The sequence below is a fragment of the Aricia agestis genome, chromosome 15, assembly GCF_905147365.1.
Source record: "Aricia agestis chromosome 15, ilAriAges1.1, whole genome shotgun sequence".
Classification (NCBI taxonomy): Eukaryota; Metazoa; Arthropoda; class Insecta; order Lepidoptera; family Lycaenidae; genus Aricia; species Aricia agestis.
In genome coordinates, this window is record NC_056420.1 from 10,379,495 (window position 1) to 10,403,980 (window position 24,486).

The 24,486-nt window shown below is 37.1% G+C and overlaps 1 protein-coding gene across 6 annotated transcripts in view; it reads left to right on the plus strand.

Moving 5' to 3' along the window:
• Positions 1 to 24,486, plus strand: part of LOC121734367 (protein unc-13 homolog A) — a 63,422-nt gene that overhangs the window by 34,048 nt on the left and 4,888 nt on the right. For all 6 annotated transcript variants that reach the window (XM_042124925.1, XM_042124926.1, XM_042124928.1 and 3 more), the window contains 11 exons: positions 10,921 to 11,099; positions 12,579 to 12,729; positions 17,418 to 17,576; positions 17,855 to 17,980; positions 18,204 to 18,371; positions 21,833 to 21,946; positions 22,259 to 22,426; positions 23,127 to 23,348; positions 23,637 to 23,803; positions 24,038 to 24,182; positions 24,311 to 24,442. In XM_042124925.1, coding sequence (XP_041980859.1) covers positions 10,921 to 11,099; positions 12,579 to 12,729; positions 17,418 to 17,576; positions 17,855 to 17,980; positions 18,204 to 18,371; positions 21,833 to 21,946; positions 22,259 to 22,426; positions 23,127 to 23,348; positions 23,637 to 23,803; positions 24,038 to 24,182; positions 24,311 to 24,442 — 1,731 coding nt within the window. The remainder of the gene's footprint in view (positions 1 to 10,920; positions 11,100 to 12,578; positions 12,730 to 17,417; positions 17,577 to 17,854; positions 17,981 to 18,203; positions 18,372 to 21,832; positions 21,947 to 22,258; positions 22,427 to 23,126; positions 23,349 to 23,636; positions 23,804 to 24,037; positions 24,183 to 24,310; positions 24,443 to 24,486) is intronic.

Consider the following 24,486-nt stretch of genomic DNA (forward strand, 5'->3'; position numbering starts at 1 on the left):
TACCTAAAGGACTTGTGTTACAGGTACCAGACAACGGAAATATATTTAATACTTTTTTTTATACTATACATATATTTAAGATTTTTATTATATCATACACATATTTAATATACATCCAGACCCGGGAACATTGAAAACTTTTTGTTCCGTCGGCGGGATTCGAACCCGCGACCCCCGGCTTGAGCTACCAACGCGCTCACCACTGAGCCACAGAGGTCGTCAATGTGTATGTTTTTATAATAAAAGTTATCAAACATTAATATTTATAAAACTATTTATTACATCATATTTTAACTAATATTATTTTAGAATGCGCCTATTCAGCATTCTCATTATCACCCTAAGGTTGGCTGGTAGAGAATGCCACATTTAGTATGCTACGAGTATGCTACGAGGGTCGACTTTACAGCGGTCAAGCTATAGTCATTAAGCCCGCCAATGTAAATATTTGCATGAAGTGTTTAATAAATAAATAAATATAGAGTATAGTACATACCGTAAACGGTGTTGGAAAAATGTTTAATATTTTGCGTGTGACATTAATGTCACACGCAAAATACTAAATTTACCTAAGTAAATGAGTATAATTTGCGAGGTACATTACGGTAATCGGAATCGATCATTGCGATACGTGATCGCAATCTGTGATCGTCCCTCCCAAGTCTTGATCCCTCTCGTGGTCATAAATTCCTCATTTCCCTCCGGAAGAGGGAAAATTCATCTCCTCTTGATTTATAACGGTCCATCCAATTAATAGATCGGCAGAACATTGTTATTAATTAAGATATTAAGGCTTATTATTACAAAGCGTCTATTAAGTTTTATTAATGGATTCTGAGTAGGTACTAAATGGCTCAATAATTTATGAGTTGTTTAAATTGTGTTGTCACTTGTCTGTATGACTTTATTGGTTTTATGTCTAAAAATTGTTAGCTTTAAAACAAAACAAGGTTGTATTTTTTCGAATTTAACTTTTAAAAGCTTTTTATTACAATTACCTTTTCTCTAAAGGCAATTTACCACAAAAGATCTTTTTGAAACACAAAACGGAAACAAAATGCTCCCCAAAATAAAACGTTCAACAAAGTATTTTCCGATGGAGATGTGGAAATAACAGGTTTTTCACATGGCCGCAGAATTATCGCTTTCCATTACAATTAAGGGAAAAGAAAATTTCGTTGGAAATTGCTTGAATAAATTAATGGAAAAGCTCTAATTACTTAGGCTTAGAACGTACGAATAAATTAGTGGAATGTTTTCTTTGTATAATGCGAACTCTTTGATATTGTTTTTTGGACCTTTGTGTGTGTTACTTTAAAAAGGTTTTATTAAACCTTTTTGCTTATTATTTGGATGTGTAATTTGTTATTATTAGAGTTTCATCAAATAAATGACAATTTTGGATACAATAGAGAGAGACTGCGGCCAATATACAATAGTGCAGTTGCGCCGGAACCGTACATTTTTTTAAATTAAATAAGGGGCAAACGAGAAAAACGGGTCACCTGATGGAAATCAACTTCCGTCGCCCATGGACACTCGCAGCATCAGAAGAGCTGCAGGTGCGTTGCCGGCCTTTTAAGAGGGAATAGGGTAATAGGGCAGGGTAGGGATGGGAAGGGAGGGGAATAGGGGAGGGTAGGAAAGGGAATAGGATAGGGGATTGGGCCTCCGGTAAAAAAATTCCGGGATAAAAGCTGTCCTATGTCCTTTCGGGAACTCAAAGTATTTGCATATGAAATTTTATTAAAATCAGTTTAGTTGTTTAAGCGTGAAAAAGTAACAGACAGACAGACACACTTTCGAATTTATAATATTAATATGGAAGTATCGATCTGAGAGTTTACTAAGTTAAACCATGTTTTAAATAGACCTACCGTGAAATAACTACTAAACAAATGAATAGAATTAGCCAGTAACATTATTGCAAATTGTAAACTTTGAGAAAACCTTTCCCGAACAACAGCTAGTAATAAAGTAAAAGTTTAATAAGATAAGAAACTTCTGGGCTTCCCGAAGTTTGTTAATACACATTATCCTTCCGATTTCCATATTATTCTCCCAAAACTCCCATAAACATAATAAAACTTGAACACGTACAAGATAAAACAGATCTCCAAATTGAATATTACTTTGTCGTATTGAATAATTCGCACCACGATCGCGGAGATACTATGAAAAATATCAAGTACTGAAATGTCTACCCTTGCGCATATCCGTCCCAGTGGTACAGTTACTTAGAGGGAACTTGGCCTGAGTGGAGGGTTCGTTTTTTTTTTATGAAATAAGGAAGCAAACGAGCAAACGGGTCACCTGATGGAAAGCAACTTCCGTCGCCCATGGACACTCGCAGCATCAGAAGAGCTGCAGGTGCGTTGCCGGCCTTTTAAGAGGGAATAGGGTAATAGGGGAGGGTAGGAATGGAATAGGGTAGGGGATTGGGCTTCCGGTAAACTCACTCACTCGGCGAAACACAGCGCTAGTGCTGTTTCACGCCGGTTTTCTGTGAGAACGTGGTATTTCTCCGGTCGAGCCGACCCATTCGTGCCGAAGCATGGCTCTCCCATGTATATTTTTTTAGGAAAACATAGAGAAAACAATATTATGATGTTGGCATATGACGCCTAACGCCAATATGCTAGACAAAGCTATGCAGACCTTGTATTCTTATCAGTTTTTATTTTACTATAAAGCTAGTGTACCAGGCGATTTGCCAGCTCGTTGGTACTATAATGGAACCGCTCAAGATTCGCAATGTTAATCGTTGTCTACCGTTAAGGGTTGATTCAGATAGCAACGCGACGCGTAGATGCATTTCTAAATTTGTATGGATTTGACAGATTTCAATTGCGTCAGACGTCTTGCGAATCTGTCAAATCCATACTTATTTAGAAATGCATATCTACGCGTCGCGTTGGGGTCTGAATCGACCCTAACGGTGCTGCCGTGGGTCTAAATTTTTGAGAAAATATGTAACGTTTCCATTATGTTGAACTAAGACAAGCTCTATTTGTAGAGTTATTCACTGTGTAGTTTTTTTGGTCAGTGGCTATCATATCAGGCAATTTGTCTGCTCGTTGGTACTATAATAATGAAACTACTCTATATTATACGAGCTTTTGCCCGCGGCTTCGCTCGCGTTAAGAAGTATTATTATATACAAACTTTCATCCCCTATTTTAACCCCTTGGAGATGGAATTGATCAAAATCCTTTCTTAGCGGATGCCTACGTCATAATATCTACCTGCATGCCAAATTTCAGCCCGATCGGTCCAGTGGTTTGGGCTGTGCGTTGATAGATCACCATATCAGTCAGTCAACTTTGAGTTTAATATTATATAGAAGACGAGCTTTTGCCCGCGGCTTCGCTCGCGTTAAGAAGTATTATTATATACAAACTTTCATCCCCTATTTGAACCCCTTGGGGTTGGAATTTATCAAAATCCTTTCTTAGCGGATGCCTACGTGATGACATCTACCTGCATGCCAAATTTCAGCCCGATCCGTCCAGTGGTTTGGGCTGTGCGTTGATAGATCACTATGTCAATCAGTCAGTCACCTTTGAGTTTTATATATATATATATATAGGAGATTATTATCGTCGTCTAGCAATGACGGTGCAGCCGTGGGTTCGAGTTTTTGAGAAAATATATATGACGTCATATTGTGACGTTTCCAATATGACGTGTATTCGCTGTTTAAATATTTTTTATTAAGGGCCTAGTATAACACGCGATTTTCCAGCTCGTTTGTACTATAATGTAACCGCTCGGTATTTGCAATGTTAATCGTTGTCTAACGGTAAAGGAGCTGTCAAGTGTTCGAATTTTGGGATAAAATATGACGTCATACGTTTCCGATTTAATAATATTATGCTAGACAAAGCTAAGTAGACCTTGTAATATTATTCAAATTTTTTAGTAACGTGATCATCATATTATTACTGAGTGGACTGAGTGGAGATCATGGGTTCGATTTTTTAGGAAAACAATATTATGATGTTGTCATATTATGACTCTTAACGCCAATATGCTAGACAAAGCTGTGCAGACCTTGTATTCTTATTAGTTTTTTTTTTTACTATAAAGCTAGTGTATCAGGCGATTTCCCTGCTCGTTAGTGCTATATATAACCACTCGGTATTTGCAATGTTAATCGTTGTCTAGCCGTAACGGTGCTGCTGGGTCAAGCGTACTCCGCCGCGCTGTTTATTTTCAAGTTTGTTTTAATTAGCCAGCCTCTTGTTGTGGCATCATTGTGGCTGTTAAAGCACAGGTAAATATAATGTTACCCGCAGGTAACTTTAGGTTAAAAAAACAACAATATGTAACATATTTAAGGTATTATAGGTTTAAGTTACAATTTTAATAAGTTAAAATATGACCGATGTACTTCTAGTAAGTGTAGTAGGTATTAGTAAATAAAAATAATAACATTTTACTGGGCTCTTTCTATCATCAAATTGTATTAGCGACTAGCTGTTGCTGTTGCTTCGTGTGTGCGTGTGATGTGCGTGTGTGTGTGTGATGTGATTTAGAGCTAAAATAATATTTAAAACCACCGAATGATTCGTCAGAAGTAGAAAATATAGTCAGTTTTATTTCTATCTGTAATTAGAGCTAATAAGTGATTTCCAGTTAGTAATATTTACCTTTTAACTATAGGTCTACCAGAATCTGAAAGCAAAGAAATGGAAAAAAGAAATTGACGCTACCAATGTTCAATACTAAGGAAATTGGAGCAAAACGTTTGATACTTTTTTTTTCTTATAGCGGCTGATTCTGTGTGTGATACATGCAAATGTAAAAAAATATCCAATGATTAAGGATATTCTTTTTAAAACTCCCATCCTTTGCCATGAGATTCTGGTAGACCTATATCTCTTGGTAAAATCTACGCCACTTTTTACAACTTAAGGCCCAGTAGTCCCTAAAATAAGCAGGTCGATGTCTGTCAATACGAATATCGATTAGGACATTAAAATAACATTCATATCAGCGCGCCTTGTACAACTTGGCTGTTACGCGCTCGCCGCGTGCCTTGATAATAGAAAATCGGTGTAAAAACCTTTTGTTTTTAGTATTATACAAATCAAATACCTATATCAAATCGTTTACGTTAGGTTACGACACATATACTACATTTTTTGTTTTTTCTAGAAAGTGTGTAATTTAACCATAAAATGATTTAATTGTGAAAAACAGCGTTATAACAGTCATCTTTGAGATTTTTTTCTATCGAGCAGAATTTTTCAAATTGTGTACTGATATACCTTTGCGTATAGGAAATTTTCTCAATTTTAAAACGGTACTTATTTTATACTTAAATAATGACATTTCCTTTACTAAAAACGTGTTTTAAAAAACCCATTTTACGTAGTTGCAACAACCACAGCGCCTTAAGAATCGCCCTTTAAGTTTTAAACCAAGTTCTGAAAATTGTGCTCAAATTCTCGAATAAACATTTGTCGCAATGTAGTGTTCTTGCCAAAGAGCATTTCCGAGTTTTGTGTTCGGAACTTCCTTCTAAAGGCTTTCCTTTGGTATAATATGCTAGATGTACAGTCGAGAGCAGAATAGTCTGACATTTTCATTGATATCGCAATTCGCAAATTTTGCAATTAGATTTAATCTACTTTTATTAATGCCAAAGTGTTCACGTCTGTCTATCTGTTAGTTCTATACACTAACGGCCGTTCCCAATATTTGATGTATCTCTGGTTTTGCCCTACTAGAGATAGGAATAGCTCATAATTGACATAAAATATATGTCTCTAATGTCTAATGTGAGTTATTCCTATCTCTAGTAAGCAAAACCAGAGATAGATCAAATATTGGGAACGGCCGTAAACTGAATTTGATGATATTTAGTATGGCAATACCTTGAGTCTTGAGAAAGGAGTTAGGTTTGTTTTGACCACCGAAAAATGACATTAAAACCGGTGCAAAAAAGCTACGGATAACGTTTAGTAAACTATAAAATAGTGCCAAAATCCTGTGTGTGTAACTGTACCTTCATACTTGGGTAGACACGACTTATGTCATTCTGGGACGAGAATTATGTCCCACCTATACACCTGGTATCCCACTGCTGCCACTCAAATGTCCCACAGGATTACAAGAATAAGGGAATCACTGTATTGCCTTACACAAACCTTAGTATTTGAAACCATGTCAACATTTTAATGGGGTATGAAGATTTTAGCTGACCTACTGTCCGCTATTGTGTTTTTTCGCGTACACGAATATTTTTTTCAAAAATGGATAATTAACATCAATACAAACAAAAAATAATCTTGGACAAAACCACGTAAAGTGTCATATTTCGAAGACATGAGCTACAAAATTTTAAAAAAATATTCGTGAACGCAGAAAAACACAATGGCGAACGGACAGTAGGTCGGCCAGGCTCCATATAAAAATCTTCATACCCCTTTATTTGCATTAAAAAACAAAGCAAATCTGACTCATGACAAAATAAGATGTTGTGTAAACATAACATGCAACGAATCGACTGTTAATTTTTTAATCATTTACTTTTTTAATGATCTTATATTCGAAAAACCATTTTCATTTTACTTCAAGATAAATAGCTTACCCACATCATAGAAAAGATACACAAATATCTTCCGGAAACCTCCGTGATCCAGTGGTTTCGAAAAGTGTTTTCAACCTTATTTAACCCCCCCAGGGGGTCGCGACTCACATGTTAAAAAACACTGTACTTTAGAACGTAGTTTACTCGGAGGTTTATGAAATATTGAAATCAGCCAGTGACACGGAAATCGATGTGTGAGCTATTATTACGATAAATATCCTGTCGAAGTGCCTTTTGAAGTCTCAGTCGATGTTATGAAGCAATCTTTAACGTTCGCCAGTCACGAACCCAAAACTTGTCGCTTTTCATCAACTTTGTCGCATTCATTCGTCGATACGCATTGCGTCAGCTTCAATCGGTCGTAAATAACAAAAAACAAACAAATCCAGGAAAATATTTGTACAATCTATGCCGGCAACAAACGTTCAAATAATTGGATGTAACGTCAAAACGAAAAAAAGGAAGTAAAACAAAGACATTTTCTTTGGTTTTGTTATTGTTGTGCTGTTTTAATTATAACACAGCTTATGGTAAGGCAACACTCGTCCAGTGCGTTGCAGTAACTTGTATTTTCGCAACAGTATAAGACATAGTATGCCACATAGTTGCTGCGAAGCACGTCTAGACAATACAAAACGGTGATAGCTCTAATAAGTGTAATTTACTCCATTAGCGGTGTTTTAAGTTTTAACGAAAGGATGGACAGGTATGTCTTTCCATCAAAATACCACGTTCTACAATCAATGCGGCGCTACGAATCTTATATCTTTAAACAAGCAATTCTTGTATATATATATATATATATATATATATATATATATATATATATATATATATATATATATATATATATATATATATATATATATATATATATATATATATATATATATAAAATTGGAATCTCGGAATCGGCTCCAACAATTTTCATGAAATTTAGTATATTTAGGAAGTTTCGGGGCGATTAATCGATCTAGCTAGGAATCATTTTTAGAAATTGTAATTTTATTCGTGTTTTATCGAACACCAAGCGAAGCTCGGTCAAACAGCTAGTAATAATAAATATGGCATAATATCACTTTTTTTTTATTTAAAACGTCGGAGGGGCGTCGCTACGGCGACCATTCACAATGAAACAATGTTCAAATAAAATACCCTACATTTTTGTAATTTGTGATAGTGCTGACAGAGTAGACAGAATGGTGCTGACATGTATTTTGTACCATCGAAGAAACTGATTCATAGGCAGCTCCTTCGTTAAATCAGATTGTCAATTCAAAGTTATTCGTTATCATTCGGCCGGGTTTGACGTAACACGACCAAATTACGTAGGTCCGCCATCTGCCTATAAATCAACTTCTAGATAGTACATGTAGTTTTAGACATGGGAGAGCCATGCTTCGGCACGAATGGGCCGGCTCGACCGGAGAAATACCACGTTCTCACAGAAAATCGGCGTGAAACGGCGCTTACGCTGTGTTTACCGGAGGCCCAATCCCCTACCCTATTCCCTTCCCTACCCTCCCCTATTACCCTATTCCCTCTTAAAAGGCCGGCAACACACCTGCAGCTCTTCTGATGCTGCGGGTGTCCATGGGCGACGGAAGTTGCTTTTCTTCGGGTGACCCGTTTGCTCGTTTGCCCCCTTATATCATAAAAATATAGGTACTTTCTGGTAATGTTTTTGAAGGTTTTAATAAAATTGATTCACAGTTCAGGTTACAACATTACCGTGGAGTACAAAGTTATTATTGTTCGCCAGTCAAACTGCTCTTGACCTATTTCGTAATAACTTCCAATTGAACAAATTCCGCTATTAATTAACTTTAAAACTCCGGTTGGAACGAAACCCAATTTATTTTGGGTCAACGCTATGATTTCCCACACGTATTGTGATTTGTTACGAAACTTTATTGAATATTCGATGGGATATTAAAAAAGTAACAAATTGAATTATTCAATTTTATTTTTCATTCGTGGAAAATTCGATAACGTTGTTCTCTACCGTCTGTTGGAATTTATCCAATCGATAAGTTTGTAGGGCCTTTAGTCAAGCTGTGGATAATTTCGTTAGCGAAGTGTGAAATCGACAATGTATGGAATTCGACATGAAGATAACGCAAGCGCCTTGTCACTTGACAATGTGATAAGTTAAACCTTTACGGTCTTACAAAAGATTTAAACACATGTTGAACAGTTGATTAGAAAAAAATTCAGTACAAAATGGTGTCAAAACAACTGTTCAATAGATGTTTAAATCTTTTGTGGTAAGACCATTTCAGTTTTTGCTTACTTCGTCGTATATCGAATGTCTTTACCTAAAGGCTTAGTTGGAGTTATTTTATCTATTATTATATATTTATGGCCTATTTCACCGCTTTCTGATAAGGTGCCCGATAGGGTTATTTGACAGATTTTCCATACCCCATCTATCAAATTAAGTGGTGGATAGCCTTATCAGGAAGCGGTGAAACAGGCCCTTACTATATTATTATCTAGTTAACGCCTCCGTGGTCTAGTGGTATAGAGCGCGGCTCTTGACTCGGAGGTCGTGGGTTCGATTCCCGCGTTGGAAACATGTTATTTCCAAGTTTGGTTAGGACAATGCAGGCTGATCACCTGATTGTCTGACAAGTAAGATGATCCATGCGTCGGATGGGCATGTAAAAAGTTGGTCCTGCGCCTGATCTCTCGCCAGTCGTGTCGGTCTTCCGTCCCACTGGGTTATGAGAGTAAAGGAATAGAGAGTGCTCTTGTGTACTGCGCACACACTTGGGCACTATAAAATTACTCCTGCGTAGCTGGCCTGGTTTCAATGAAACCGGCCACCGTCACCGAAACCGGTGTGGGAGCTATTATTATTATTATCTAGTTATTATATCTAGGTACGTCTTATCTTATGATATAAATGTGGCCTAACTCATCCATAATAATTGAATTATTATGTTAGAACAGTTAGCAGCGTCCCTAACGAACGAAAGTTGTGCTAACGAAGTATTTTTGATTAGACGCGCGACGCAATCAGCTTCTTTGAACGATACTTGGGATCCTAGTTTCTTCTTTCGTGTTGTAAGAAATATAAAATGTTTTGAAGGATTTTAATCACTAAAATATTAAATCAACCATTTTTATAAGTTCAGACTTCAGACATAATTATTAAGTAGTTTAACAAAAAGACGGTCAAAAGCTTTTTATGTCTTAGTTGTAAGTTTAATGTATTTGGTTGTGAAAATATGACTATGTTATGAACACTGACTTATACTTATCTGCGCCTCTTAAAATTCAGTCAGACAATTAGATGAAATCAATAAGTGACTGACTAATTGCTTAAACTTGACTCAGCTGTTATGTAGTAGTCAGCAGAGTATAATAATATTATAGCACTCTATAAACAGGTAAATAAGTCTTCTTTGTTGTCTAGCCAGCATACAAAAATGCGTGGTATTATTTATATTATTTTATCGCCAATACAAGCAGTATTCTTACACAAAGGGCCATTCATTAGGAAAACGGACTTAATTATTTCAATTGTTTGTTCAGCGTGTACTAAAATTCGGCCTCGAATGCGTATTGTAAATATTTCAATATTCATATTGTTATAATTCAGCAATTTCACTACGATTAATATGAAAAAATATAATCATGGACACACTAATTAAAAGCTTCCAAGCTAAGGTTTTATTGGCACGTAAATCATAACCATTTTAAAACATTTTAATTACGTGTTAAGTTAGATATTAATTATTATTATTATGAAATTATTATGGCGATTTATGTTTCTTTCTTTTGACTATTTAGTGTGATCATTTTTTACAGTTGCTTTATGAATTAGCAAACTGTTTGTCAACAGCTCCAGTAATTGGATTCACTAGTTCAAGCACTTTAGTCTGTACACTGTATCACTAAAAGGGCACCCACACATCACTACCGGTGGTACTCGTAGGTACCTTAGTAACGACGTTCGGAAAATTTGTGTAAAAAAATTACTCTGAATAAAAACTATTTTGATTTGATTTAATTTGACTCTCACAAACTCCCACACTCACAAAACAACGAATTCACATCGCATCGCAAATAAATTATTTGCATTTTGCGACAAAACTCATACTAAAAATGACATTGCCATCGCATCGCAATGCGAATTCGCAGTTTTGTGTAGGAGCCCTAAGCTACGTATATAATGATATCGTGTTTACTGTGAGGTGTATAAGCTCGCTATATTATACTGCGAACACAGCCTTAATTATACCTTTTTGATGGTTAACCCTGAAGTTACCTTTCAAGGCTCTATAATCTATATTCAAAGTCACTCTTGTCCTCAGTACACCTGCTTGCACGAGAACCTCTTCCACTACTTGTGCGAAGAGAACGGTGGTGCCGTCACTCTGCCTGCTGCGAGAGGAGACGACGCCTGGAAGATCTACTTCAATGAGAACCCTGAAGAAATAGTAGATGAGTTCGCCATGAGATACGGCATCGAGGCCATATACCAGGCTATGACGTAAGTACCACTTCCATCAAACAATCATCATTTATTTCATATAGTAGTGGTAAAGTAGATGTTAATTTATGTTCATGTTATGTTGTAAGTACCTTTTCATACGAGTACGTCTCAGTTTGGTCCCTAAATCATGGCAATAATAAAAAGGCGAAAGTTTATGTTTGTAACATACACAATAAATAATAATATGTTATCCATATCCATACTTATCTTCTATATATTATATAAAAATAGATTTCCAATTGTGTTAGTAACGCATAAAGCTCGATAAAGGCTGAACCGATTCTGCTAATTTTAGTCTTAAAATAATCCTTGAAGTCCAGGGAAGGTTTTAAAGTGACATGAAGTTCACCGGGACAGCTAGTATACTTATAATATTATAAATGCGAAAGTGTGTCTTGTCTGTCTGTTACCTTCACGCTCAAACCGCTGAACCGATTTTGTTGAAATTTGGCATGGAGATACTTTTTATCCTGAAAAAATGTACTGTTCCCACGCGACAAAAGAATTTTGGCGCAACGGAGTTGCGGGCGTCTTAATAAATAGTTATTATAAAAGGTAGAAATGTACTATTTTAATGAAACTAACGTTTGCTAGCAGCTCCGACCTCCTACTCCAATAGTATTCCACGAGAACACAGTACTTTTAGGATTAAATATCTAAGGCCTAGTCTACTACCATACCATTTTTGTCTAAAAAAGAATCGTTAATGTAACAAATTTCGCCATATAATCTTATATCTTTAAACGAGAAATTCTTGTATATATGTATATATTATATAATTGGGATCTCGGAATCGGCTCCAACGATTTTCATGAAATTTAGTATATAGGGGATTTCGGGGGCGATAAATCGATCTAGCTAGGAATCATTTTTAGAAAATGTCATTTTATTCGTGTTTTATCGAATACTGAGCAAAGCTCGGTCAAATAGCTAGTATTATTGGAGTGTGATTTTAAATACACTGTTACGACAATATTCCATTGCTAACTTTAAAAGTCAAACACAGTGCAAACACGCTATATCCATTGATTCAGCCTGACCTCACACGAACGTTCGATTGAGTGTAATGTATTGCTGTAAGATAACACTACTGACTTTCTACTTGATGACCAATCTCAAATTACTACTTTGTCTGTTAAAACATTGCTGTTTTGCACTAGTGTAAATCAAATATGGTTTTGTTTTTTACGATCATGGTCCTACGTTCATGCAAAAAAATAACATTGTAATTATTGCTTTTCGCTTTATCATATTTGTCGGAACCAAAGCCTCAGTAAAAAAGGAAATCTTAGAAATAGCAGAATATTTCAACTAGATCCATAGTCTAGAATCTAGAAGCTGTAGACTCCAAGTCAACTTTATAGACCTCACCATTAATATCTATCTCAAAAAGTTGAATAAACTTCAATTGTAACTCATTGTAGATTTCTTGCAGATTTCTATTTGTTGAGATAATAATACGATAATCTCTTTCAGTCACTTTCACTGCCTCTCAACGAAGTATCTTTGTGCTGGTGTACCCGCCGTCATGTCCACTCTCCTGGCTAACATCAACGCGTACTACGCACACACTACCGCATCATCCGCTGTATCGGCTTCCGACAGATTTGCTGCTTCTAATTTCGGGGTCAGTAAAGTCACTTTCATAAGAATCTAAATATTTTCTAGAGATACATTTAAAGCGATTATACCTTCCTTACTACTAACACACTAACGCATTAGACGAGGACAAAACAATGTATAACGAGCTATAGGTACTGTATACAAAGCGTTGATCAGTCATAAGGGTATGTGAAAAGCAACACACAAAAATATAAATGTAAATGAATGTCTCTTTGTAGTTGTCGAATTATATTTCGTCGCTTAATTCTTCAGATACAGTGATTAACAATGTAGTCCTTTAACCTAACAGGCATTAATTCGCATGTTTAGAGACTCGATTATGAGGGTAATCGAAAAAAAAAAATCTATTCACTTTGCTTACCGCCATACCGTACCGGCCGGTTTGACCTCTTTCTTTTTCCGAGCGTGGCAGCAATCGCATGTATTTTCAATAGTGGTTTATTTAATAATATCGTCATGCCGAAAAGAAGCAATGAAGATAAGATACGTCGCTACAAGCGTAAGCTTCGAAAACTCGAGAAAAATGTAACAAAAGTTACAAAAGAATAATTATGTCGGAGGATTCGGAACAATCAGGTCAGTATTTCGATTTTATCATTACAATCTTTATGCGGTGGTACTACTGTACATTCAAAAGTGGTCAAAACTTAGCTTGGAGGTCGACCGTGTGTCGTCACGAAAGCTTATTTTAGCCCGTGAGGTTAACCGAGTGTTAATATTGTTACTATTATGATAAAATGAAATTTTCACGCCAAGAGAAGGATCGTGTATCCTTACACTGGCTATGTAATTTGTAAAATACGTAGATAACATAATATAATAAAAATGTGAGAACCCACATGGTTATTTTTTATGAAATATTATAATGCTATTTTAAGCATCATAACTTTAACGATTATTACAATAATTTATTTGTCTAATATTTTTAGACAAAAATGAGATTGATGAGCCTGAGGCCGTTTTGTTACAACCCGCACCTCTTGACCAAAATATTCAAGACGCGATTGAAGGTACCGACCAAAGTTTAACAACTGGTTTAAGAACCGGCCACCTTACAACTGGATCCAGATATTCTGACCGCCCTAGGCGAATCTACCGAGGAAGCTCCTAAACTCGGGCTGAAAATACATGATAAGCTATCATGTCTTTGGTTGCCAATACTGAAGAAAGGCCTAAATAAGGATAAAAAAGAAAAACTCCTCAGAGTATTTGATTCCCGAGAATTGTGCGCTGTTACAGCCGCCTAAACTAAACTCAGAAATTTTGGCGGCAGTTTCTGAAGGTATCCGCATTCGAGACAAAAAAGTAGAAGCGGTACAGAAACAACTAGGACAAGGTATTGTGGCACTCAATAAGGGCTTAGAGCTCCTGTTAGACGAAGGCAGCGATAGAATCTCAGCCATAAAGTTTTAGAGCGACAGTTGCCGCATATTGTGCGACTTACACTTTCTCAAGACGGATTCTCGGAAAAATTTATCACACCCGGACTAAACAGGTACTTCCTAAGCTTAATGCAAGACGTCGAACACGACGAGTTATTATTCGGAAATCAACTTCCCGAAAAAATCAAAGCCTCTAAGACTATAGAAAAACAAGGCTTACAGATAAAGAAGCCTCCGCCAAACCCCAAGGCGACGCCTTCCCAGTCTACGTCTACGTCCTACGTTTACCAGCCTTCGACGAGCCGCTCCCACCAGCCGGGAAACTGGGCCGGCCCTCCTCGTTTCCCGTCGACCAGGGGGGGGGGGGGGGGGAGGGGAGGGCAGAGGACGAGAGGGACTCCAGTGAGCCGCCGATCACAAGTTTCCGTTCCAGCTCACCAGAAACCTGCTCAGAACAAACAGCCGCGTGCAACGGCGCAGCAATAGAGGTACACGCTGGACAAATCCAACATTTTATTAACTGTTGGCGTAAAATAACAGATAATTGCGAAATACTTAATTGGGTCGCAAAAGGTTTCTCTATACCTTTTTCTAAAGATGTTAAGCAATTTTCAGTTCCTTTAAATAATAATTAATTTGTCAATTAATGAGCGATCACTCATGTTAGAATCCATACACAAACTTCTAGACCTAGGCGCAATTTCACCTTGCCAAAAAACTTCGTAACGAATACTGTTCTACTATATTTTTAGCCCCCAAACCTAATGGGGATAAAAGATTTATTTTAAATCTTAAAAGTTCATTTTAAGATCATAGAACAGCAGCCAGGCTAGTACCTAGATCTGGTTTTATGGCTAACATCGATCTAAAGGAGGCTTATTTTTTAGTTCCTATTATTAAATCACACCGTATATATTTACGTTTTCATTTTGACGGTATTTTTTACGAATTTTAATGTCATGCCGTATGGATTATGTATCGCGCCTAGGGTCTTCACAAAATTAATGAAAGAAGTTATGAATTATTTACGTAATCTAGGCTATACGTCGGTGTATTATATTATGTATAGAACAAACATATACGGAATGTAAAACAAATGTTCAGAAAACTATAAGTTTATTGCAGTGTCTGGGGTTCGTTATCAATAAAGATAAAAGTAATCTCGAGCCCCGCCAGGTCTGTCAGTTCTAAGGTTTTAATTTCAATACAATAGATATGTCATTAAGTTTACCAGTCGATAAACGTAACAAAATTTTGCAGTTAGTAAATAAGTTTATTTTATTACCCAGATGTTCTATACGATAACTTTCACAATTTATCGGGACCCTCGTCGCCGCTTGCCCAGCGGTTAAATATGCTTTATACAAAAACCCTAGAATACTATTTTTTAGCTTTGCAAAAATATAAAGACTTTGACGTAAAAAATAACTTAACGAATATTATATTACCAGATTTACTTTGGTGGAAACAAAACATTTTGTCTACGAAAAATTTATTAAGATTAGATACCTCCTATAAATTAGAAATTTTTACCGATGCATCTCGAAATGGTTGGGGCGCTTTATGTGATGGTAAACGAGCCTACGGTGGATGGAAAGCAGATGAATTAACTCATCACATAAATTATTAAGAACTGTTAGCCGTTTTCTTAGGTCTAAAATTTTTCGCTAGCGCTTGTTTCAACTGCTCAATTCTTCTAAGAATTGATAATACGACGGCCATATTCTATATCAACCGAATGGGCGGAACACAGTTTCCTCATCTAAACAATTTAGCAAAAGAAATTTGGCAGTGGTGTGAGATGCGACAGATATTTTTGTTCGCATCCTACATTAGCACGAGCAAAAACGTCGAAGCAGATCAAGAATCCCGGAGGCTAAATATGGACACAGAGTGGGAACTATCCGAGGAGGCCTTCCAGAAGATAGTTCAAACTCTGGGTCAACCGCAAATGGATCTGTTCGCGTCTCGCACCAATGCCAAATGTTCTCAATTCGTCTCCTGGAAACCGGACCCGGATGCGTTTTCAGTCGACGCTTTTACAATAAGTTGGCACCCCTCCTTCTTTTACGCTTTCCCTCCCTTTAGTCTCATTTTAAAACGTTTGAGGAAAATTATCCAAGATCTTCATGTCTTGTTATTAGTTTTTCCTGCGGTTATAAAGTTTCTCGTCGATATTTTTAACAAAGATGCATCGTACGGCACTCTCAATAATCATCGGTCTGCCCTATCGTTACTCCTAGGGAATAATGTCGGTTCCGACGAAAGGATTAAACGGCGGCAAAATACAATTCTACGTGGGACCCGAAAATTGTTCTCGACTATGTATCCTCGTGATTCCCACATAGTGATTTAAGCTTAGTCCAAATAACTAAAAAATTAACATCTCTGTTAGCTATTTGTACCTCCCATCGTGTTCAGACTTTGGCATCGATTAAAATATCTAATATCCGTACGACAGATTCAGGTATAAGAATACTGATAACCGACATCATTAAGACTTCGGGAGCTAACGGAAACCGACCTATCAGGACGCGTCGACACTATCAGGAGGGCGGCCGGCTGGACCAGCTCGTCCGCCGTCTTCGCGCGGTTCTACAACCGCCCCGTACTCGATGAAGGAGCATATGCTCGGTCCGTTTGTGAGGTTACCGATAACACCAATTGAGTGTTATGATCGTTAATTCATCATATTATAAGACTGATTATAATAAATATTGTACGTCAAATTATTGTTGATTTATGTCTAAAAAGAATAAACAGTTTTTTCCTACTTTGTATCTTACCACTCTCTAAACATCTACATTGTTAATCACTGTATCTGAAGAATGAAGTGACGAAATATAATATAAGATCAAACGAACTTCTTGAAGTGAAGTTCGATCATTAATATATGAGTCGCTTCATTCGAAGATACAAAGTTCCCACCCACCCACAGCCAAAAGGGAAAAAACTCAGTTCTCTAAAAGAATGAGGTCAAACCGGCCGGTACGGTATGGCGGTAACAAAGTGAATAGATATTAAATTTTTTTCGATTACCCTCATAATCGAGCCTCTAAACATGCGAATTAATGCCTGTTAGGTTAAAGGACTACATTGTTAATCACTGTATCTTCGAATGAAGCGACTCATATAATAATGATCGAACTTCACTTCAAGAAGTTCGTTTGATCTTATATAATAATTAATCGCTGAGTAAATCAATACTCAAATACAAGATAAAAGACAAGACTGACTGAGACAACCAATACTATGCAAATAGTTCCAAGCTCGAAAGATCCATTAACAATGATTGATTGATCGGTTACAGAAAGAGAAGTTTGTGAAACTCCTGGATCAGCTGCACAACTCCCTGCGGATAGATCTGTCCATGTACAGAAACAACTTCCCAGCCTCAAGCGCGGAGAAACTCATGGACCTAAAGTCGACGGTGGACTTACTCACCAGTATCACTTTCTTTAGAATGAAGGTACAAATAAAGTTAAAAAGCAAAATAAAATAGGAAAGAAAGTAATAAAATTTAAGAAACGTAATTTCCGCCAAGATTTCATGCTTTAAAAATTATTTTATATGGTAAGAATTGTTTAAAACTTAAGATCGTTAATTGTCTTCGTTATGAAAACTTGTTTTGTCGACTGGATCGCAGCTAAAAGAATATACTTAGACTGTAATTATACTTATGTACTATTTTTCTGTCTTGACATAGAGATACAAACCGTCTGAATTACGAACCCTACTTATATTTAGGTCCAAGAATTGAGCAGTCCCCCGCGCGCCAGCACCGTCGTCAAAGACTGCGTGAAGGCTTGCCTTAGATCTACATATCAATTCCTATTCGAAAACTGCTACGAGCTATACAACAGGGAGTTCCAGGTAATTGAAGTTTTAGTTTCTCAGGCACGTCCTTATAAGTTTCACAGACTAAATCCAGAGAACAATATTAAAAAGAATCTAATCATATGGTGTACTACAGGGTAACGTTTTAGAACCTTTATTATTTTTTATTTATTTAAATGATGTTTTATAACTCTAAAACCCATGATACAATATGCATTACTTACATGTTATTGTAGATTATTTATTCAATTTTTCCCAGGTCGATCCCAACGAAGCGAAGCGAGATCCTTCAGACCATGGACCACAGCTTGACTCTGTGGACTTCTGGCACAAACTGATCGCGCTAATAGTCTCCGTGATAGAGGAAGATAGGAACAGCTACGCGCCAGTTCTGAACCAGTTCCCGCAAGAGCTGAATATTGGCCAGGTAATTATCTATTTTTAAGATGACGGACCTTCGAAATTTGTTCGGGTTATATCAAGCTCCGCTTATAGGTCTTACACTGACTTCCAAGGCCCCCGTAAGGGCTACTGGCGCTTGTGTGCAAAAAAGGATTTTGGCGCCCCCTTTAGGCAAATTTTTTGGGCCCTTGGTTTTGGCGCCCCTAAAGATGGCGATTTGGCGCCCCTAGAGGACGCCCGTGTGCATTGCACACATTGCACATATGGTAGCGGGGGCCCTGCTGACTTCTCTCGATCTTACTTTGACTTGGCATAATCCCGACCAAATAACGTAATTTTACTGTTAAATGATATGGAGACCAACGTCATTTAGTCGGATCATGTCAATTCAATGTAAATTATTGTGATCTGTCGACTGGGTTTGACGTAATGCGAACAAACTGCGTAGGTCCTCCATCTGCATAGGAATCAACTTCTCTGATAGTACAAAGCGAAACGTAACCTTAGGCTAGAGACTGAATTTCAGAAAAATATTTATTCTGAATACTAATGGTCCTCTTTTCCAAATACTAATGGATTGTAAATGTTACTAAAAGAAAAATGGATGAATGATATTTTGTGAAATGTGTATCGACATTACTGTATTTCACTGTTTCCCTGAACAAAGTTGAAAAAGATTTATCTTTCGGTTCAGTGTTACTAGATTATTTTTATTTTAACATAACGTAATAGGCGTTCTATCCCATATTTATTGCGAAAGTTTTTCTGTATATCTTTCCGTTACTTCTCTGTGATTTGGATGACACTTGCAGTGGAGATACTTTGAGTCTCAGGAATAGAATAAGAACAGCACAATATACCTCATCAAAATCAGAAAAAAATATTCATACGTAGGATATTCATAGGCCAAGAAACTACGTCGACGGCATAATCGTTTTACGATAAAGTCCTTTAATTAGAAAAAAAAGAACCTACGTAACGATACGTAAGATTGAATGTAACCAAATAACGTAGGTTAGCCATCTCCCTAAAAATCAATTTCTGTGACGGTATTTTACCGTGCGATAAACGAATTTCCACTCAAACACGCAAACGAAATTGTGCCTAACCTAGTATTACATATTATATACCTCCATACACGTGTTTCAACGATAACCGATCCAATTATGGACGACAGGCCTTTGCTAATTAGATGATCTCATGTAGTGATGGCTGATATTAATGATATACGAAATTCTAATATACGAACCTCTCCAGTTTAATTGTTATTGCAATAGATGTATATTAGATGCGAGAGGGATAATGATTGTGCTTAGCGTATATTGCTGGTTCCCTAATTGAGTAGGGAGGCGTAATCGACGACTTGATGACATCAGAGTATATTACATGTCCTTAGTATACAATACACTAACCCCTTTACTATATTTATATAATTGACAGAAGCGTAGCGTGCCTTAGAGCCCCGTATACAATTTGTTTTAGGGCCCTAAGGTACCTAAAGTTGTCTTTTTTGTTTTTACGACATAGTTCTAAGGATTTTATTTATTTTTGCTTACGATCGTTGGGGTCCCCATGTGGCTCGGGCACCCCGTATTATTTATACGACATGATATACGGCGGTAGCTACGCCCCTGATATGGATACGCTATAAGTACTTGAATGACCCACACAAAAATTGTGCCTTTTTAACCGACTTCATTAACCGACTTCAAAAAAGAAGGTTATCAATTCGACGCGTTTGTATGTAATATTTCCAGAACTGCCCAATTTTCATATAATATTATGTATGTATGTATGTTTTTATGTTTGTGTTCGCATATCTCTGGAACTATCATTCCTATTTCAGTAATTCTTTTTTTGTTGTACTAGATATTGTTCAACTTAGGGTTTAATGCAAGTTTCATCAAAATCGGTTCAGTAGTTTTGGAGATTTAATTCTGAGAGGGAGTTTTAATCCTAAACTACGTACAATTTTGAAGTCGGTTTCATCTTTTGTAAAATACAGTTTTTAGTAGTAAGAGAAACACTTTCGCATTTAAAAAATATAATAAGGATTTCACGGTTATGATAATAATATTTAAATTAGTCCAATCAGTCATAGCTTTGTAAGTTAATCAATTTAGTAGGACATACTTTAAAATACTTCCTTTTAAAATTCAACTCTACATTTCCGGAAAAATACATCCCTGTCCCAGTTAATTCAACTAATTTTGTTTCTCTCAGTTTAATTTATCGCGGGTATTAGGAATGAGTAATGAACACAATTAGCAGAAGCTAACTTCGAGGTGAGGGCTTTATGGACGCAAAAACTAAAGGGCTAATGGGATAACTCTTGACCATCACATTTGGTAGGGACTAGGGTTAACTTTGAAAAGGTTCCGGAATCCTGCAGTAGGAGTTTTCAAGTACTGTTACATAAATTTTGTTGTATATCGTGTTTGTGTGCATTCTCATAAAGTACTTATAGTTGTCCTAGAAAATTTGATAATTGGGAAAGTGTGTGTTTGTATGTCTATTACTTTACGCCCCGACGTTCAGAGAATATTTGAAAAAATTTATTCTGAATAAAAAATTTTGAGTTTGAGTTTGAGTTTTTAATTTTAAAACACTAATTTAGTTTTTGACCGGTCAAAACCAATTTTGAGTGCGCAAAGCAACTGATTACAGTTATAAGTTTTGACTGTAACATTGATGTAGTTCAAATATCGAGAAAGGTCTATTTAAAAATTTTGTATAATAAAGGTAGTAAATAAAGATAATAATCCATGTCATAATTATGGTACCTACTAAAAAAACACTAGTGAGTAATGACTTATTATAATAACTGGTTCTTTTTGCATAATTTTTTTAAGATCTTACGTTAGTAGTTGTATTACTGTGATTTACTGCCGACCCACCCCATAATTATGTCACCATAAAAAGTCTAAGGGGTTATTACTACGCCTATAACAGGTTTACTTTACTATAAAAGCACTTAATAGACGCAGTTTGGCTAATATACATTTCTAGTTATATAAAAAACTTGAGCGGTGTCAAGGAACACCCGCCCTCGTATCACGAAAAAGTAATTCTTCTGTTGTGCAATTTTCGATTTTTTTTAAATAAAAATAAAAATACGTATGGCACTCGGGACTGCCGCGGTAAATGTATTGCATAACATTTTTTATCAACTTATGCAATTATGATTCGCATATTTCTAGTCGCACGCACACGCGCGCTATGCTGGTCGGAGTGGGGGGCTTAGGATTTTTTCGTTACAGAATTTCTTGATTCGGTCACCGCGCTCGAAGCCCACATAAAAAGCTATGCAATTGCTAGAACTTTTTATTGTATCGTCAAACATTAATTTGCTAAATCAAGCAGCTGGATGATAGGCTTCGCTCATTACTACAGACTCTAAAGAGTACTTTAGCTAGCAAACACCATATTATTATCAGCAATTAAGAGTCACTTTGATTTAACCACTTGTTCACATTGTTGTTTCAGCTGTCAGCGGCGACGATGTGGTCGTTGTTCGCGGTGGACATGAAGTACGCGCTGGAGGAGCACGAACAACACCGCCTGTGCAAGTCCTCCGCCTACATGAACCTGCACTTCAAGGTATAGTACCTCCTGCCTTATATTATGTTAGGACTCAAAATGTAGAGACTGAAGTAGCATACATTACATACTCTTGTTTGCTCATAAACCCTACTTATAAAGCAGAGTCGACACAGTCTGATATTAACGAATCACAATTATTTCATAAAGGAAGAAAGTGCCTAACGGCCGTTCCCAATATTCAATCTATCTCTGGTTTGACATACAACCAATCGCAGCTAACATTGAGTAGAGCAAAACCAGAGATAAATCAAATGACCTACTGGTTAAAATTATTATTTTAAAGAATTAAAAATAACCGTAACTCTCAAGGTGAAATGGCTACACACGAATTACGTGAAGGACGTCCCTCCGTACTGCGGCGCGGTGCCCGAATACCCCGCCTGGTTCGAGCCCTTCGTCATGCAGTGGCTCAACGAGAACGATGACGTGTCACTGGAATACCTAAATGGAGCGTTCAACAGAGACAAGCGGGATGGGGTGAGTGGAACAAACTATTGAATATCATTCAAAACGGTGTTTATCAGATATAGTTTTTGACTGGAGAAATGTTCAGCGACAGGGAAATAATGGAACGATTATTTATTCTTTAATGGGAGCGATGTATGTATAAAACTTAGACATGCTGAGACGCGGGAGAGCCATGCTTCGGCACAAATGGGCCGGCTCGACCGGTGTAATACCACGTTCTCACAGAAAACCGGCGTGAAACAGCGCTTGCGCTGTGTTTCGCCGAGTGAGTGAGTTTACCGGAGGCCCAATCCCCTACCTTATTCCCTTCCCTTCCCATCCCTACCCTCCTCTATTCCCTATTCCCTCTTAAAAGGCCGGCAACGCACCGGCAGCTCTTCTGATGCTGCGCGTGTCCATGGGCGACGGAAGTTGCTTTCCATCAGGTGACCCGTTTGCTCGTTTGCCCCCTTATTTCATAAAAAAAACTAGAGGTAATAATGATCACATTGTTAAAAATGTTCAATGCGTTTTTAAGCCCTGCATGATGTGTCAGACACAGCGAAAATCTCGTGAGAACTGTGAGAACCAGCTTCACGCAGCTTATATTACTATTAAACGCATAATATTGCAGCTTCATACTATCTGAATAGAAGCACCAAACCCATTGATATTGTCTTCACTCTTCAGTTTTCACCATTTTAAAAAAATACATTTTGTCTAATTCCAGTTCCAAAAATCGAGCGAACACGCGCTATTTAGTAACTCGGTGGTGGACGTTTTCACGCAACTGACTCAGTGCTTCGACGTGGTGTCGAAACTCGAGTGCCCCGATCCGGAGATATGGAAGCGGTACATGAAGAGGTTCGCAAAGACCATCGTCAAGGTGCTGGTGGCGTATGCTGATATCGTCAAGAAGGAGTTCCCGGAACATCTGAAAGAGGAAAGAGTGGTAAGTAACACGAAAAGTTAATTAAATGTAGCAGAAATGGGATACAGAAAGAAGGTGTTGCTGAGAAAAAGTAGAGAAAGAATATGTAGGCTATTTACCAAATATGTAAACAATAATATATCTTTTGGGAAAAAAAGATGTTGGTAAGTAAAATTGTAGCACAAATCCATAATTTTATGATACGAAGATCTACAAATGTTAACTGTAGAAACAGGTTGACAAGGACCCTTTTCAAAAGACGATAGTATAAGGCTATGATAAGAAAACTAATATCACTGTTTGTTTCAGGCCTGCATATTAATGAACAACATACAACAGCTTCGTGTGCAATTGGAGAAAATGTTTGAAGCGATGGGTGGTGCGAAGTTGGAACGAGACGCAGCGGATATTCTGCACGATTTGCAGCAGACTCTCAACACTACGCTCGACCAGCTAGCATCAATGTTTGCTAACAGGTAAATCAAACCTGTTTTTCTTTACTTTACCTTAGGACAGCCAATTTACAGCATTTCTAAAAATGTGGTTGGGTTATGTCAAACCCAGCTGACAGATTACGACTAAAATTAACTTAAAATAATCCAACCCAAAAAATACAGGTCCGCCATCGACCTATGAATAAACTTCTCAGGTGGTATTTAATAGTCCTATATCTCCTTTTTTATATCTAACTTCATTGTTCATTCTTATAGCTTGGAAACAAGAATAACAGCCAGTGTAAAGGAATTGGGAGAACTGCTACAGAAGGTTGGTGGAGGAAACACTGCGCCTGGCGTACAACAGCCTCCAGCACATCACGAGGCTGACGAAGTGTTACGACCACTCATGGATATATTGGTTAGTTGAATGTATATGACTATGACGATTATAACATAATCAAAATAAGGATGACGATCATAATGATTATTTGGAAGATTATAATAAAGATGTTAATACTGATGATGATGATTGTTGCTTAATTTCAGGATGGTTCATTAACAATGTACGCGGAGTCTTGCGAGAAGACAGTGTTGAAGCGACTATTGAAGGAGCTATGGAAGATCGTTATGAAGATACTCGAAAAGACTGTTGTACTGCCACCAATGACGGATAAGACGGTGCGTAGATTTATTTGAGAAGATTAAAATTTCAGGTTTTCTTA